Source organism: Urocampus carinirostris, chromosome 14 (genome assembly GCF_059441175.1).
Source record: "Urocampus carinirostris isolate Australia breed hairy pipefish chromosome 14, RoL_Ucar_1.0, whole genome shotgun sequence".
NCBI lineage: Eukaryota > Metazoa > Chordata > Actinopteri > Syngnathiformes > Syngnathidae > Urocampus > Urocampus carinirostris.
The window spans coordinates 2,754,864-2,770,528 of record NC_142362.1 but is presented as its reverse complement, the minus strand read 5'-3'; the positions used below and the strand labels follow the sequence as shown (position 1 = coordinate 2,770,528).

Genomic DNA, 15,665 nt, shown 5'->3' with positions numbered 1-15,665 from the left:
AAGGTAAGATTTAGACCGGTGGAATATATGCGCCGAGGAAGACTGCAAGTTCTTGGCTTGACAACCGGCGAGAAATCTTTCACTAAAACTGGCCGCATGCGAAAGGCAACTTTTTCGCAAGTCTGCCAGTCGATCTTGACAGCGTGGGGCAGCATCAAAAAATCCACCATCACAGTGAGGCTGCGGGAGTGTGGGACGACGTCTATATGACACTGTATCTTTCCGACACTGAGGAAGACGACTTTGATGGCTTCAGTTGTAAGGAGGAAGATGAGGACGGTTTACCGTGATTTTTACAAGAACGGTAGTTTTTTTTTAACAGACCCGTTTACTGTGTTGCGAGCGTGTTGCTACCTGTCACAGGCACCGTTTGGGATGAAAGTTATATTATTATTATTAAAGCTTTGAAAACTCTCTCGGTGTATCGTCTTTTTTTGTAAATATGTGTAACCATGTATAATATGTGTTTGCAACTGTATATTTTTGTAATTTAGATGGATAGATAGATAGATAGATAGATAGATAGATAGATAGATAGATAGATAGATAGATAGATAGATAGATAGATAGATAGATAGATAGATAGATAGATAGATAGATAGATAGATAGAGATAGATAGATAGATAGAGATAGATAGATAGATAGATACTTTATTCATCCCCGAAGGGAAATTCACATTTCCAGCAGCATCCCTGAGCTGAGAACAATACAATAATAAAGCAAAAAGAATACAATATACAAATACCCAGTGTGACGTGCAAATGCCCACTGTAGCGTGTTATATAGAATATCTAAATAGTGCTACACAGAATACATACATATTTATTTATTTGTATTTATTTTGGACACTTATTCCGATATGTTTTGGACGGGCGATTTAAAAAGAAGGGGCGTAACAAACGCGGGCTGACGGGAAGTGGGGACCGGTAAAGGTGAGTGTTTGTGGACACGTCGGACAATAGTGGATATATATTTTTCCCACCCTTACCTTTAAAAATATACACTTTTTTCTTTGGATTACTTTCAACTGGACCCGAACTCTGCCGGTCTGCATCAAACCTTAAGTACCGGTATCATTTAACGTTCAGTTAGCCTGTGTTATGCCGAGTAATGCATCCCTGCTGAGATTTGCATCCCCTCGCTACTATAACCACTTTTACCTTGTTTTATCTCACTTTTATATCACTTTTCGGGAATGTAATGGCGAACATATCACCAAAACCACTTCGTCTCGCATTTGTTGGGAATGTAATACAACTTAAACCATTCTGTCTCTGTATTTGTTGTGAATGTAACCGAACGGTAACGCACACCGTATACAAATCACTTTTGAGCAGGTAACATGTTTATTTTGCCTTTTTCTGTTCAAATCGCTCGTATTGAAAAGGTTATGCACTCTACCATAAAGCTTATTTCAGCATAATAAGCTTTACAGTAGAGTGCATACAATTCTCAAAAGTGAAGTCCGTCTTTTTCACTACACAACGAGATCTCGTTAGACGAGATCAGCGTGCGGACGAAAACTGGAACCGCGAGACCAACACAACAATGGCGGATCTGCCAGACGAAAAGTTTGGGGTGCAGTAAATCTTTGTTAAAAAAAAGTACCGTATTTTCCGCACTATAAGGCTCACCGGGTTATAGGGCGCACCCCGAAAATATCGTTTTTGGTCCTATTTTTGACATACATAAGACGCACCGGATTATAAGGCGCTACAATGGGAACGTGGAAAAAACAGTCAGATAGTTCAGTCCAACTGATTACTCCCTTAACATTCCGAAAGCTTGCAAAGACGCAAATACGTGTCGAGAACACGTGCGGATGCGGTGTCCGTACGATGTCACTCAAATGCATCGTTCCATCATTCGGAAGGTTAAAGTCTTGGGATTCAAGAAATGCCAACCATTCCTTAGTTTCTGTTTTCTTTTTCGCTCGCAACTTTACTGTGCATATGACAATAAACACTTGGAATTGAGTTGAATTTAAAAATAGACACTCCATTCCATCCATTATCTGCACCGCTTATCACAGAAACATCGCGTTCAGTCTGAAACAAGATACAGGGATAATATAGAAAGCCGGAGTAGCTCACCGAAGTCGTTGTGTTTATAAAAATGTGCAGCCGTGGTCCTCTTATATCTGTGAGTTTAGTAAATCCAGGAGAATAAAATATTTAGAAATACAAAATAGTAAAAAAATGCTTTCCGTATGCCGTCAGCCACGTGCTATACGCATTCATCTTTTTCGGCCAATTGCAGGCTTTGTTTTGCCGTTTAAGCCAATGCCAGCCTGTAAATGATAAAAAGGATCCGCCTCTTGACCTCCGAATAACTTTAGCCAATAGTGATCGATTCAACTGATGATTGACACGTCTTTTTGGGCCAATTGCAGGCTTTGTTTTGCCGTTTAAGCCAATGCCAGCCTGTATATGATAAAAAGGATCCGCCCCTTGACCTCCGAATAACTTTAGCCAATAGTGAACCAGTTAAATGATGATTGACACATTGGTTAGCCAATGAAACGCCGGTAAATAAATCCCAGCATACACCGCGGACTACTCCACGTTCGGGGGAAAATCGAGTCGGCGGCTGTTGCGTAAGTTGCGAGACCTTGCGACTTAAAATTGATCCATAAATAAGGCGCACTGTATTATAAGGCGCATGGTCAGCTTTTGAAAAAAATAAAGGCTTTTAGGTGCGCCTTATAGTGCAGAAAATACGGTAATCGGGTAATAATTACAATTTTGTGGCAAAAAAGTTGATTTGAGACTATGCGTCCCCAGCAAAAATGATGCGTCTAGGACGCAGGGACGCAGGCAAACAAGAACACTGATACAGTAGATAAAGTAGAGATTTTTGGGTATTTCCCCCCATATTTTCAATATGAATATTATATTCATGCAAAAAAAGACATAAAAAATGAGATATTTTCTTGAGAATAGCCTCGTGAAATGTGTTTCTGTTGTACTATATGCAAATAGGGGCAACACGGCACCTGTGAGGAGTTTGCATGTTCTCCCCATACTCCCCATTCCAAAAACATGCATTTCAGGTTAATTGGCCAATCTAAATTGTCCCTAGGTGTGAATGAGCGAGCGAATTGTCCGTCCCTGTGTGCCCTGCGATTGGCTGGCAACCAGTTCAGGTTGTCCCCTGCCCACTGCCTGAAGATAGCTGGGATGGGCTCCAGCACCCCCGCGACCCTACTGAGGATAAGCAGTGCAGATAATGGATGGATACGCAAATATCACATGTGATGGTGTTCTGACCTGCAGCAGCTTGTCGTAGCGCTCGGCTGCCATGAGGAAGCGTCCGTCCTCCAGCTGCATTTCTCTGTTCTCCAACAGGTTGTTGAGGACAGGAAGAACGTTCCTTTCGGCCTTCTCCAGACCCTCGAGGAGCAAAACTCGACCTTGTGTGGCTGCTCTGACGGCGCACTAAGTAGAAAAGAATGAAGCTAATGTCATCAAGATCTGTTTATAGCCATACCACCCAGCAAATCGGTCACTCTGGTGAACGCTCTACTGAAACAGCACTGACTGTACCTCCCCTGTACAGACGTTGGGAATTAATTTTCCTAAGGGGAGAAAATAGATAAATAAATCTTGTTTCGCTTAAAACAAATCTAGCCACATACCAAATTATGCAAATTCATGAATTCCTCATTGTGCAAAAAAAGAAGGTTATTTTTAGGAACCTTGTTTTATTTTATTTTTACAACCAAGTTAAATGCGGGGAATATTTTTATTCAGGGACGGTACCTTTATTATTATTATTATTATTATTTTCATGGCCAAATTCGATCACTTTCAGAGCAATCTTTCCATTTTCTCAGAACCGATAAAATAAAAAAATCCAGTGGGTACAGTATCATGTATTTTGCAGATTCAAACATATCTGCAATTTACATATGCAATTTTAATCTTGCATGTGCATTTATCAAGAAATATAATTTTTTTTTATGTTGAGTAAATTGAGAATATATTTATAGATCTGACAATTTTGCAAGTCCAAATTTCAGGACATGTCTCTGAGAGATTTTTCTTGATGTGCAGCGTAAACACCTTTTGACCAGCATTGGGGTGGAAATATCAGATAGTGGTGCCAACATTAGATGAAAACATTTGAGCTTTTCAGGATTCTAAAAAAGTCAAATTTAGGTATACTATGAAATGTAAATCAATATAAAATCTTTAGGAGAAGAAAGGTTCAGGACCCACCTCTACACAAACAAAAACAAATCTTACTTATTAAAACTATCCCATCAAAAAAATTGTGCAATTTAAAGCAGAGTGTGCATAATATATTCACCTTTCTTTTCTGTTTTTGCAAAAAAAACAAAGTGACCAGGAAAAAAAAAACGACTTCAAATATTGTATTTTCTTGGAAAAAAGTGACCCCCTAAACCTGGTCTGAAAAAGCCACATACTAAAATTAAATAAAAAAATATGAACAAGGTATGTACCTATTCAACAATAATATTTAAATTTATATCTGTGTAAATATTTTAAGACAAATCTCTCCTCATATAGGTGTTGGGTAAAAATGACATAATGACGTAATATGCAGCTTAAATTTTCAGTTGCAGGAAGTTTTTTCCATTACAATTTACCACTGAGAAACGCTATTTTAACGCGTGTGCATTGATCGAGACATATGATTATTAGACCTTGAGTAAATTGCGAATAAATTTGTTTTTAAGTCATTTTGGTGTAGCTTACATTTTCAGTTGCAGGAAGTTTTTTCCATTACAATTTACCACTGAGAAACGCTATTTTAACGCGTGTGCATTGATCGAGATTTATCATTATGAGACCTTGAGTAAATCGCAAATATATTTGTTTTTAAGTCATTTAGGTGTTGGGTAAATATGACATACTGACGTAATATGTAGCTTACATTTTCAGTTGCAGGAAGTTTTTCCCATTACAATTTGCCACTGAGAAACGCTACCTTAATGCGTGTGCATTGATCGAGACATATGATAATTAGACCTTGAGTAAATCGCGAATAAATTTGTTTTTAAGTCATTTTGGTGTAGCTTACATTTTCAGTTGCAGGAAGTTTTTTCCATTACAATTTACCACTGAGAAACGCTATTTTAATGCGTGTGCATTGATCGAGATTTATCATTATGAGACCTTGAGTAAATCGCAAATATATTTGTTTTTAAGTCATTTAGGTGTTGGGTAAATATGACATACTGACGTAATATGTAGCTTACATTTTCAGTTGCAGGAAGTTTTTCCCATTACAATTTGCCACTGAGAAACGCTACCTTAATGCGTGTGCATTGATCGAGACATATGATAATTAGACCTTGAGTAAATTGCGAATAAATTTGTTTTTAAGTCATTTTGGTGTAGCTTACATTTTCAGTTGCAGGAAGTTTTTTCCATTACAATTTACCACTGAGAAACGCTATTTTAATGCGTGTGCATTGATCGAGATTTATCATTATGAGACCTTGAGTAAATCGCAAATATATTTGTTTTTAAGTCATTTAGGTGTTGGGTAAATATGACATACTGACGTAATATGTAGCTTACATTTTCAGTTGCAGGAAGTTTTCCCATTACAATTTGCCACTGAGAAACACTAGCTTAATGCGTGTGCATCGATCGAGACGTATGATTATTACACCTTGAGTAAATCGCAAATATATTTGTTTTTAAGTCATTTTGGTGTAGCTTACATTTTCAGTTGCAGGAAGTTTTTCCCATTACAATTTGCCACTGAGAAACGCTACCTTAATGCGTGTGCATTGATCAAGACATATGATTATTACACCTTGAGTAAATTGCGAATATATTTGTTTTTAAGTCATTTAAGTGTTGGGTAAATTTGACATAATGACGTAATATGAAGCTTACATTTTCAGTTGCAGGAAGTTTTTCCCATTACAATTTACCACTGCGAAATGCTACCTTAATGCGTGTGCATTGATCGAGACATATGATAATTAGACCTTGAGTAAATCGCGAATAAATTTGTTTTTAAGTCATTTTGGTGTAGCTTACATTTTCAGTTGCAGGAAGTCTTTTCCATTACAATTTACCACTGAGAAACGCTATTTTAATGCGTGTGCATTGATCGAGATTTATCATTATGAGGCCTTGAGTGAATCGCAAATATGTTTGTTTTTAAGTGATTTAGTTGTTGGGTAAATTTGACATAATGACATAATATGAAGCTTACATTTTCAGTTGCAGGAGGTTTTTCTAATTACAATTTACCACTGAGAAATGCTACCTTAATGCGTGTGCATTGATCGAGACATATCATTATCAGACCTTGAGTAAATCGCGAATATATTTGTTTTTAAGTCATTTCGGTGTTGGGTAAATATGACATAATGTCGTACTATGTCGCTTACATTTTCAGTTGCAGGAAGTTTTTCCCATTACAATTTGCCTCTGAGAAACGCTACCTTAATGAGTGTGCATTGATCGAGACATGATTACTACACCTTGAGTAAATCGCAAATATATTTGTTTTGAAGTCTTGAGGTGTTGGGTAAATTTGACATAATGACGTAATATGTAGCTTACATTTTCAGTTGCAGGAAGTTTTTCCTGTAAAACGCTACCTTAATTCTTTGCATGGCCCATAATAAGTGTCCCCAATTGATCCGTAATCCTTGTACTGATACACAGTTGTGTGCTCTGTTTAGGTGTAGCAACCAAATGTCCTGATGGAGGCGATGATGCTTTATAGGACAATGCCATACAAACTAATGCCAGCTGCTGTTAATCACGGAGGAGATTTAATTGCAATGGCAAAGGAAATCCACCAGGGAGCAATGTTGTTGGGACTTGTTGTAAAACATTTCCAAGCACTTCACCCAATAGTCAAACACGTTTTAATCATTGAGATTGCAGCACTTAAATGTAAGCATTTTCAAAGATTTCAAGCACCCATACGAACCCTGTTTATTGACATCGAGTTTAGGCATATTTTTGAGATGAGAAAAAAAAAAAAAAAAAAAAAGCTCCTCTTGACGTCCGTAGGCAGGAAACGTAAGCAGTCGGGGGACACCGCAAACCCAGTACGCATGTAATTAGGGGTGCGTGTTATGCACATACGGCACGCTGTGCGGAAAGCAAAGCTGTAAAAATGACTCAAGTACAGCCAGGAAGTTTTTAATTCAAGCCCAAGACCAAATTTAGCACTGCAGTGAAATCATTGTTTGGTCATGTAAAATGACATGAAACAAGGGGCCACTTTTGAAAATACTGTAGAATTTTCGGGTCAAAACTGTAAAAAAAGAATCCCGCAGAGTACAATGCGGGTATGAATGCATGAATTTACTGTGTTTTAGAATCAGTGTTCGAGTATTCCTAAAGCAAATGTTTTTCCTTAAATAGGAGTGTCCAAATGCAGCTTTTGAGACATGGAGAGGTTCTAGGGACCCCAGAAATACCAGAAAGTACCGTAAATTCCGGACTATAAGGCGCACCTGATTATAAGCCGCACCCCCCACATTTCGGGAGGAAAACGGATTTATTACATACACAAGCCGCACCAGTATATTAGCCGCATGCACCCACATTGAGAACAGAAGTCCTTTTTAACCGAGCAATTTTAATGGAGAGAACCTGTATAGATTTGTTGTTTCTCTATTGTTTGCTAATTATCAGACACATCACTTTACACCTCTGAGCCACTAGATTGAAACGCTTGTTTTCGGCGAAGGGGCAAAATCAAGGTCCTGACCTAACCGACACATGCCAACACATTTAGAATTTCGCAGTCGGCAATTAAATAGGAAAATGATACCAGTGGTTATCATTTGATGCAGACCTGCAAACTCCAGGTACCCGTTGAAAGTAATCCAAGGAAAAAAAAGTGTATATTTCCAAAGGTAAGGGTGGGAAAAATATATATACACCTTTGTCTGCGGTGTCCACAAACACTCACCTTTACTGGTTTTTACTTCCCATAATCCCCCGCGTCTGTTACGCCCCTTCTTTTTAATTGGTCAGTGCAAAACTTATCAGAACAAGTGTCCAAAATAAATACAAATAAATACATGACACAAATATATAGTTACAAATACATATTATACATGGTTACACATATTTACAAAAAAAGACGGTACACCGAGAGAGTTTTCAAGGCTTTAATAATAATAATATAACTTTCATCCCAAATCGTGCCTGGGAAAGGTAGCAACACGCTACTACTAACACGCTTGCAACGCATCAAGCGTAGCTGTTAAACAAAAAAGCTGTGCAGCAATTATGAAATTCACGGTAAGTCGTCCTCGTCTATTGTGACATTATTGACGTCTTCACAGGGCGTCAACCTCACATTTGAGACAAACCTCTTTCCTCTGGCATACGGACAATTTGATTATAATCCAAGAGGATGCAGTTTACCTCGGCACACAATTTCACCGGTCTAAATTTTACCTTTTGTACTCGAGTGACGCTGGTGTTCGTTAGAAAAATTACTTGAATAAGCCGCTTCACTGAATAAGCCGCAGGTCTGAACGTTTGGGAAAAAAGTAGCGGCTTATAGTCCGGAATTTACGGTACTCTATATTTGGCTCTTTTACAACTTCTCACCTAATCTAATGCAAGTTTTATATTCCCGATTGAAATGAACTAGTTTCTTTATGAGTGATACAAATCATCTAAGGCAGGGATCTCCAACGGTGCCCCCCAATGCCATTCATTCATTCATTCATTCATTCTTTATCTGCACCGCTTATCCTCAGTAGGGTCGCGGGGGTGCTGGAGCCCATCCCAGTCTTCGGGCAGTGGACAGGGGACACCCTCAACTGGGCACAGAGACGGACAACTCATTTGCTCACACCCAGGGACAATTTGGACCGGCCAATTAATCTGACATACCGTAAATTCCGGACTATAAGCCGCTACTTTTTTCCCAAATGTTCAACCCTGCGGCTTATTCAGTGATGCGGCCAATTTATGTAATTTTTCTAACGGCCGGCAGCGGCGCTCGAGTACAAAAGGTAAGATTTAGACCGGTGGAATATATGCGCCGAGGAAGACTGCAACTTCTTAGCTTGTGCACACATTAAATTAGCGTAAACTTACCCTCATCATGCAAATTGCAAAAAGAAAGGCACATGACGCAGCTTTCAAGCTAAACGCAATCGAGCAATCCGATAAAAAAGGAAACAGAGCTATTGCACATAAACTTTACTTTGCGAGCGTGTTGCTAGCGTGTTTTGGAATATGTTTTGGAATAAGGGCGCGTGGGACTACGTCTATATGACAAAGTTTGTTTCCGATACTGAGGAAGACGACTTTGATGGTGTCAGTTATAAGGAGGAAGATAAGGATGGTTTACTGTGATTTTTACAAGTACGGTATATTTTTTTGACAGACCCGTTTACTGTTTTGCGAGCGTGTCGCTAGTAGCGTGTTGCTACCTGTCACAGTCAGGGTTTGGGATGAAAGTTATATTATTATTATTAATGCTTTGAAAACTCTCTCGGTGTACCGTCTTTCTTTGTAAATATGTGTAACCATGTTTAATATGTATTTGCAACTGTATATTTCTGTAATTTATTTATTTTAGAGACTTATTCTGATATGTTTTCCACGGGCGAATCAAAAAGAAGGGGCGAAAACAACAGGAGCTGACGGGAAGTGGAGTAAAGGTGAGACGTGTTTGTGGAGGCAGCGGAGAATAGTGGATATATATTTTTCCCACCCTTACCTTTGGAAATATAGACTTTTTTTCCTTGGATTACTTTCAACGGGACCCGGACTCTGCAGGTCTGCATTAAACCTTAAGTACCGGTATCATTTTTCGTTCATTTAGCTGGCTGTGTTTTTTTGGACTGTGTACTTTATATTCAGTTACAATCGCGGGACATAAAGTCGGGTTTGGGTTACTTTTGCGATTGTGTTACACGTTTTAATGTGGGCGCATGCGGCTTATATACAGGTGCGGCTTGTGTAAGTATAAAAGCAGTTTTCCTCTTTAAATGTAGTGGGTGCGGCTTATAATCAGGTGCGCTCTATAGTCCGGAATTTGCGGTACATGTTTTTGGAATGTGGGACGCAAGCACGGAGAGAACATGCAAACTCCGCACAGGAAGGTTCGATCTCGTGACCTCAGAACTGTGCCGCACACGCGCTGACCACTGCACCGCCGTGTTGCCCCCTATGCCATAATCAACATTATCAAAACAATAAAAGATTTCCATTATTTTAGTTGATCTCCAATAAATCGTGAATTTCTGAAATACCCAGTTATTCCTGAGATGAAATGGTTTCAAAAGGAAGGGAAACAGCGATTGCCTTGAAAAAAAAAATACTGGTCCTAACTCTGAAGATGTGATGGACCAAAGGTTTGCTGATGACACTGTTATCGTGGGATGTATCAGAAGTGGGCAGGAGGAGGAGTACAGGGAATTGATCAAGGACTATTTATAAACTCCCTTTTTTAAAGGGACAGTGTATACTGTATACTAAGAGATACATTTTAATGCCTTTTCCTATGTCATATACATCCCTAGTGATATAGTGGTTGAGATTTGGCAGTCTCACAGCTGCCATCTGGATGCAATTCCTGTTGCTGGTGATATTTTTTGACTGATTAATGTTCCAGTTGACTGATTAATTGATCCAGCGCCTGAACACCACCAAGACCAGGGTGGTGGACTTCAGGAGGTCTAGACCTAACCCGGAACCTGTAACCATCAAAGGAGAATGGGTAGAGTTTGTCCAGACCTACAAATACCTGGGTGTGCAGCTGGACAATAAACTGGACTGGACTGCCAACACAGAAGCTGTGTGCAGGAAGGGACAAAGCCGACTGTTCTTCCTCAGAAGGCTAGCGTCCTTCAACATCTGCAAAAAGCTCCTGCAGATGTTCTATCAGACTGTTGTGGCAAGCGCCCTCTTCTATGTGGCATCGTGTTGGGGAGGCAGTGCTAAGAAGAAGGATGCTTCTCGTCTTAATGAACTGGTGAGGAAAGCGGGCTCTGTTGTATGCACAGAGCTGGACAGCCTGACAACTATAACTGAGAGACGGGCACTAAACAAGCTGCGGACAATTCATCACATCCACTACACAGCATCATCTCCAAACAGAAGAGCAGCTTCAGCGACAGACTGCTGTCACAGTCTTGTTCCACGGACAGACTGAGGAGATCATTTCCCCCTCATGCCATGAGGCTCTTTAACTCCACCAGGGGGAGTAAAAGCCCACAATAAACCCCAAACCGACATTTGCATATAACCCTATTTTTAATACAGTGTCTATTTTTCGGAATGCTCTTTATTAACACGTTATATTGGGTATTTTTTGTATTCTATATCTTTTATTTTATTTTTTAACTCAAGGATACTGCTGGGAATGTGAATTTCCCTACAGGGATGAATGGAGTAACTATCTATCTATTTATCGAAAGCACATTAAGAAGTACATCAAGCTTCTTAAGGACTTGGTGTAATCCACCAGATAATTTTACCTGGAATGACTCTGTTGCTTAAAAATAACGTGCAAGAGTTAGCAGGGAAATTGAACCATTCCAAGTGAATATAGGTCTCAAAACCAGCACGGATCTCTGAGGACGACGCCCCAACATTGGAATTGACAAAACGAGTGCAACTGCCACCATCCTTTCCCAAAGTCTCATCTCATCTCATTAGCTGTACCGCTTATCCTCATTAGGGTCGCGGGGGGGCTGGAGCCCATCCCAGTCATCTCCGGGCAGTGGGCAGGGGACACCCTCAACGGGTTGCCAGCCAATCGCAGGGCACACGGGGACAGACAACACACTCGCTCAGGGACAATTTGGACCGGCCAATCAACCTGACGTGCATGTTTTTTGGAATGTAGGAGGAAACCAGAGTGCCTGGAGAACATACAAACTCCGCACAGGAAGTCTGGAGCTGGATTCGAACCCACGCAGGAGGTTCCCATGACATGAACTTTGTCGCACATGCGCTAACCACTGCGCCGCCGTGTATTCCCACAAATGTTTCAAAAACATACTGGACTGCACTAATAAACCCACAAGTACTTGCTATCATTTTGGATACAACATAATTGCGTCTCTGACACGCCTTTTGCACCTTCGGAAAATAAAAATAAGCGTTGTCATGGACTGTTTCCATGGCAACAAGTACAGACACTTGGTTTTATCTGGAGACGTACGTCGGAGGAAGGTAAAGGTGTGAGCGAGATCAACACTCCATAAATCCGTCATGATTATAAACAACCTGTTGAAGACGTCGATGCGCTAAGGAAGGTGGAAAGTGCTTTTAATATAGCATTGCCTAGGGGTGTGCTGAGAATGTCAATATGGGAATATATCTTTGTAGGCTTCTTTGGGGGAAGTACAGAATCCATTTTGCAAGTCCAAATTTCAGGACATGATGAGAATTTGAAAAAAAAAAAAAAAATTCTTGATTTACAGCGTAAACACCTTTTGACCAGCATTGGGGTGGGAATATCAGATAGTGGTGCCAACATTAGAAGAAAACATTCGAACTTTTCAGGATTATAAAAAAGTCAAACTTAGGTATACTATAAAATGTAAATTAATATAAATATTTGGGAGAAGTGTCACGTTAAAGAAATTTTGCATAATGCTGTGGTTCTCCACTAGTCTGGTTTCAGGAACCACCTCTCCACCCTAAAGCCAAGTTGTGACACAAACAAAAACAATTCTTACTTATTAAATTTATCCCATCAAAATATTGTGCAATTTAAACCAGAGTTCGTATAATATACTCACCTTTTTCTTTTCTGTTTTTGTAAAAAAAAATAAAAACAAAAAATAAAATGACCAGAAAAAAAAAAAAACAACTTCAAATATATATATATATATATATATATATATATATATATATGTATACCGTATTTTCTGCACTATAAGGCGCACCGGGTTATAGGGCGCACCCCGAAAAAATAGTTTTTGGTCCTTTTTTTGACATACATAAGGCGCACCGGATTATAAGGCGCTACAATGGGAACGTGGACAAAACAGTCAGATGGTTCAGTCCAACTTCTTACCCCCTTAATATTCCCAAAGCTTGCAAAGAAGCAAATACGTGTCGAGAACACGTGCGGATGCGGTGTCCGTACGATGTCACTCAAATGCATCGTTCCATCATTCGGAAGGTTAAAGTCTTGGGATTCAAGAAATGCCAACCATTCCTTAGTTTCTGTCTATTTTCTTTTTCGCTACCAACTTTACTGTGCATATGACAATAAACACTTGGAATTGAGTTGAATTTAAAAATAGACACTCCATTCCATCCATTATCTGCACCGCTTATCACAGAAACATCGAGTTCAGTCTGAAACAAGATACAGGGATAATATATAGCCGGAGTAGCTCACCGAAGTCGTTGTGTTCATAATAATGTGCAGCCAATGTCCTCTTATATCCGTGAGTGTAGTAAATCCAGGAGAATAAAATATTTAGAAATACAAAATAGTAAAAAAATGCTTTCCGTATGCCGTCAGCCACGTGCTATACGCATTCATCTTTTTCGGCCAATTGCAGGCTTTGTTTTGCGCCTTTAGCCTATGCGAGCCTGTAAATGATAAAAATGATCCTCCCCTTGACCTCCGAATAACTTTAGCCAATAGTGATCCATTCAAATGATGATTGACACATCGGTTAGCCAATGTAAAGCCGGTAAATAAATCCCAGCATACACCGCGGACTACTCCACGTTCGGGGGAAAATCGAGTCGGCGGCTGCAAGTTAGTTGGAAGACTTTGCGACTTAATGTTAATCCATAAATAAGGCGCACTGTATTATAAGGCGCATGGTCAGCTTTTGAAAAAAATAAAGGCTTTTAGGTGCGCCTTATAGTGCGGAAAATACGGTATATAATATATATATATAATATATATATATATATATATATATATGTATATTCTCGGATAAAAGTGAGCCCCTAAAACTAGTTTGAAATAGCCACATAGTAAAACAAATACAAAATATGAATAAGATATGCACATATTCAACAATAATATTTCAATATGTAGTTGATAAAGATTAAAAAGCTAAACATATAAGATTTTAACCTTCTTGCGACACATTACTATGGTCAGAAAAAGGAAATTAAACAAACAAAATCACAATAAAATGAAATGTAGTCCCTTCTGAAACACAACAATTGACTGAAAATGAAGGAGAGATTGAGCAGGGCATTATCGCCATCTACTGTTAAGGAGTGTCATTTCCGTTTTTTCTTCTTAGCATTATTTTTCCAAGGTAAAAGCCCACGATCCACGAAAAAACTGTACCAGTTTGGGGTCCCTGCCCACCATATTGAGAAACACATGTATCGGAAAAATGTGGATGGTAAAACAAATGGTATTGTGACACGATATCCCGATACACATTGCATCACAAGACTTGGCCATACCCAAAGCAGAGAGAGAATAGCCTGAGGTGAAAAAAAACGTTTTGAAGAGAGGGGCCAAAAGTGGCCAAACTCGGTATTAAGTTCAAGGTGCAATTACTTTTTCACATAGGGCAAAATAGCTCTTGATTTGTTTGTGCCTCTATAAATAGGATCAACATTTCAAAACTGCATTTTGTATTTCCCTGGGTTGTCCATCCATCCATCCATTATCTGCACCGCTTATCCTCAGTAGGGTCGCGGGGGTTCTGGAGCCCATCCCAGCTAACTTCGGGCAGTGGGCAGGGGACACAGAGACAGACAATTCGCTCACTCATTCACACCTAGGGACCAATCAGTCCGACCAATTAACCTGACATGCATGTTTTTGGAATGTGGGAGGAAACCGGAGTGCCCGGAGAAAACCCAAACAAGCACGGGGAGAACATGCAAACTCCACACAGGAGGTTTGATCTCATGATGATGTCTATATTTTTTGATCTCATGATGATGTCTACATTTTTTCTTACTTAAAGTAATAAAATAAATGTTACTATTTGTGCACCGTGGTCTCTGTGTTTGTGAGTTTTTGCTTGTGTGCTTTATATTTTCTTTGTAGTGACCCTTTCTGTGTTTTTTGCATTTGCTTTTAATTTTTGATGTCTATATTTTTTCTTCAATAGCATTTTGCTGTTGGCTTCATTTTTTGTCTTTTCTAAAAATAAAATGCATTTTGAATGGTTCCTATTTTGTTTTTTGCAACTCAAAGCCAGGTCATATTGTAGTCTACGAAGAAATACTGAAAGTAATAAAATAAATGTTACTATTTGTGCACATTGGTCTCTGTGTTTGTGAGCTTTTGCTTGTGTGCTTTATATTTTCTTTGTGGTGACCCTTTTTGTGTTTTTGCATTTAATTTTTGACGTCTATATTTTTTCTTCAATAGCATTTTGCTGTTGGCTTCATTTTTTGTCTTTTCTAAAAATAAAATGCATTTTGAATGGTTGCTATTTTGGTTTTTGCAACTCAAAGCCAGGTCATATTGTAGTCTACGAAGAAATACTGAAAGTAATAAAATAAATGTTACTATTTGTGCACATTGGTCTCTGTGTTTGTGAGCTTTTGCTTGTGTGCTTTATATTTTCTTTGTGGTGACCCTTTTTGTGTTTTTGCATTTAATTTTTGACGTCTATATTTTTTCTTCAATAGCATTTTGCTGTTGGCTTCATTTTTTGTCTTTTCTAAAAATAAAATGCATTTTGAATGGTTCCTATTTTGTTTTTTGCAACTCAAAGCCAGGTCATATTGTAGTC

At 39.0% G+C, this 15,665-nt stretch overlaps 1 protein-coding gene across 1 annotated transcript in view; it reads right to left on the bottom strand.

The window, feature by feature from the left end:
* Window positions 1-15,665, bottom strand: part of vwa8 (von Willebrand factor A domain containing 8) — a 168,359-nt gene that overhangs the window by 146,373 nt on the left and 6,321 nt on the right. The window contains exon 5 of the mRNA XM_088352924.1: window positions 3,271-3,438. Within this exon, the coding sequence (XP_088209050.1) occupies window positions 3,271-3,438 (168 nt within the window). The remainder of the gene's footprint in view (window positions 1-3,270; window positions 3,439-15,665) is intronic.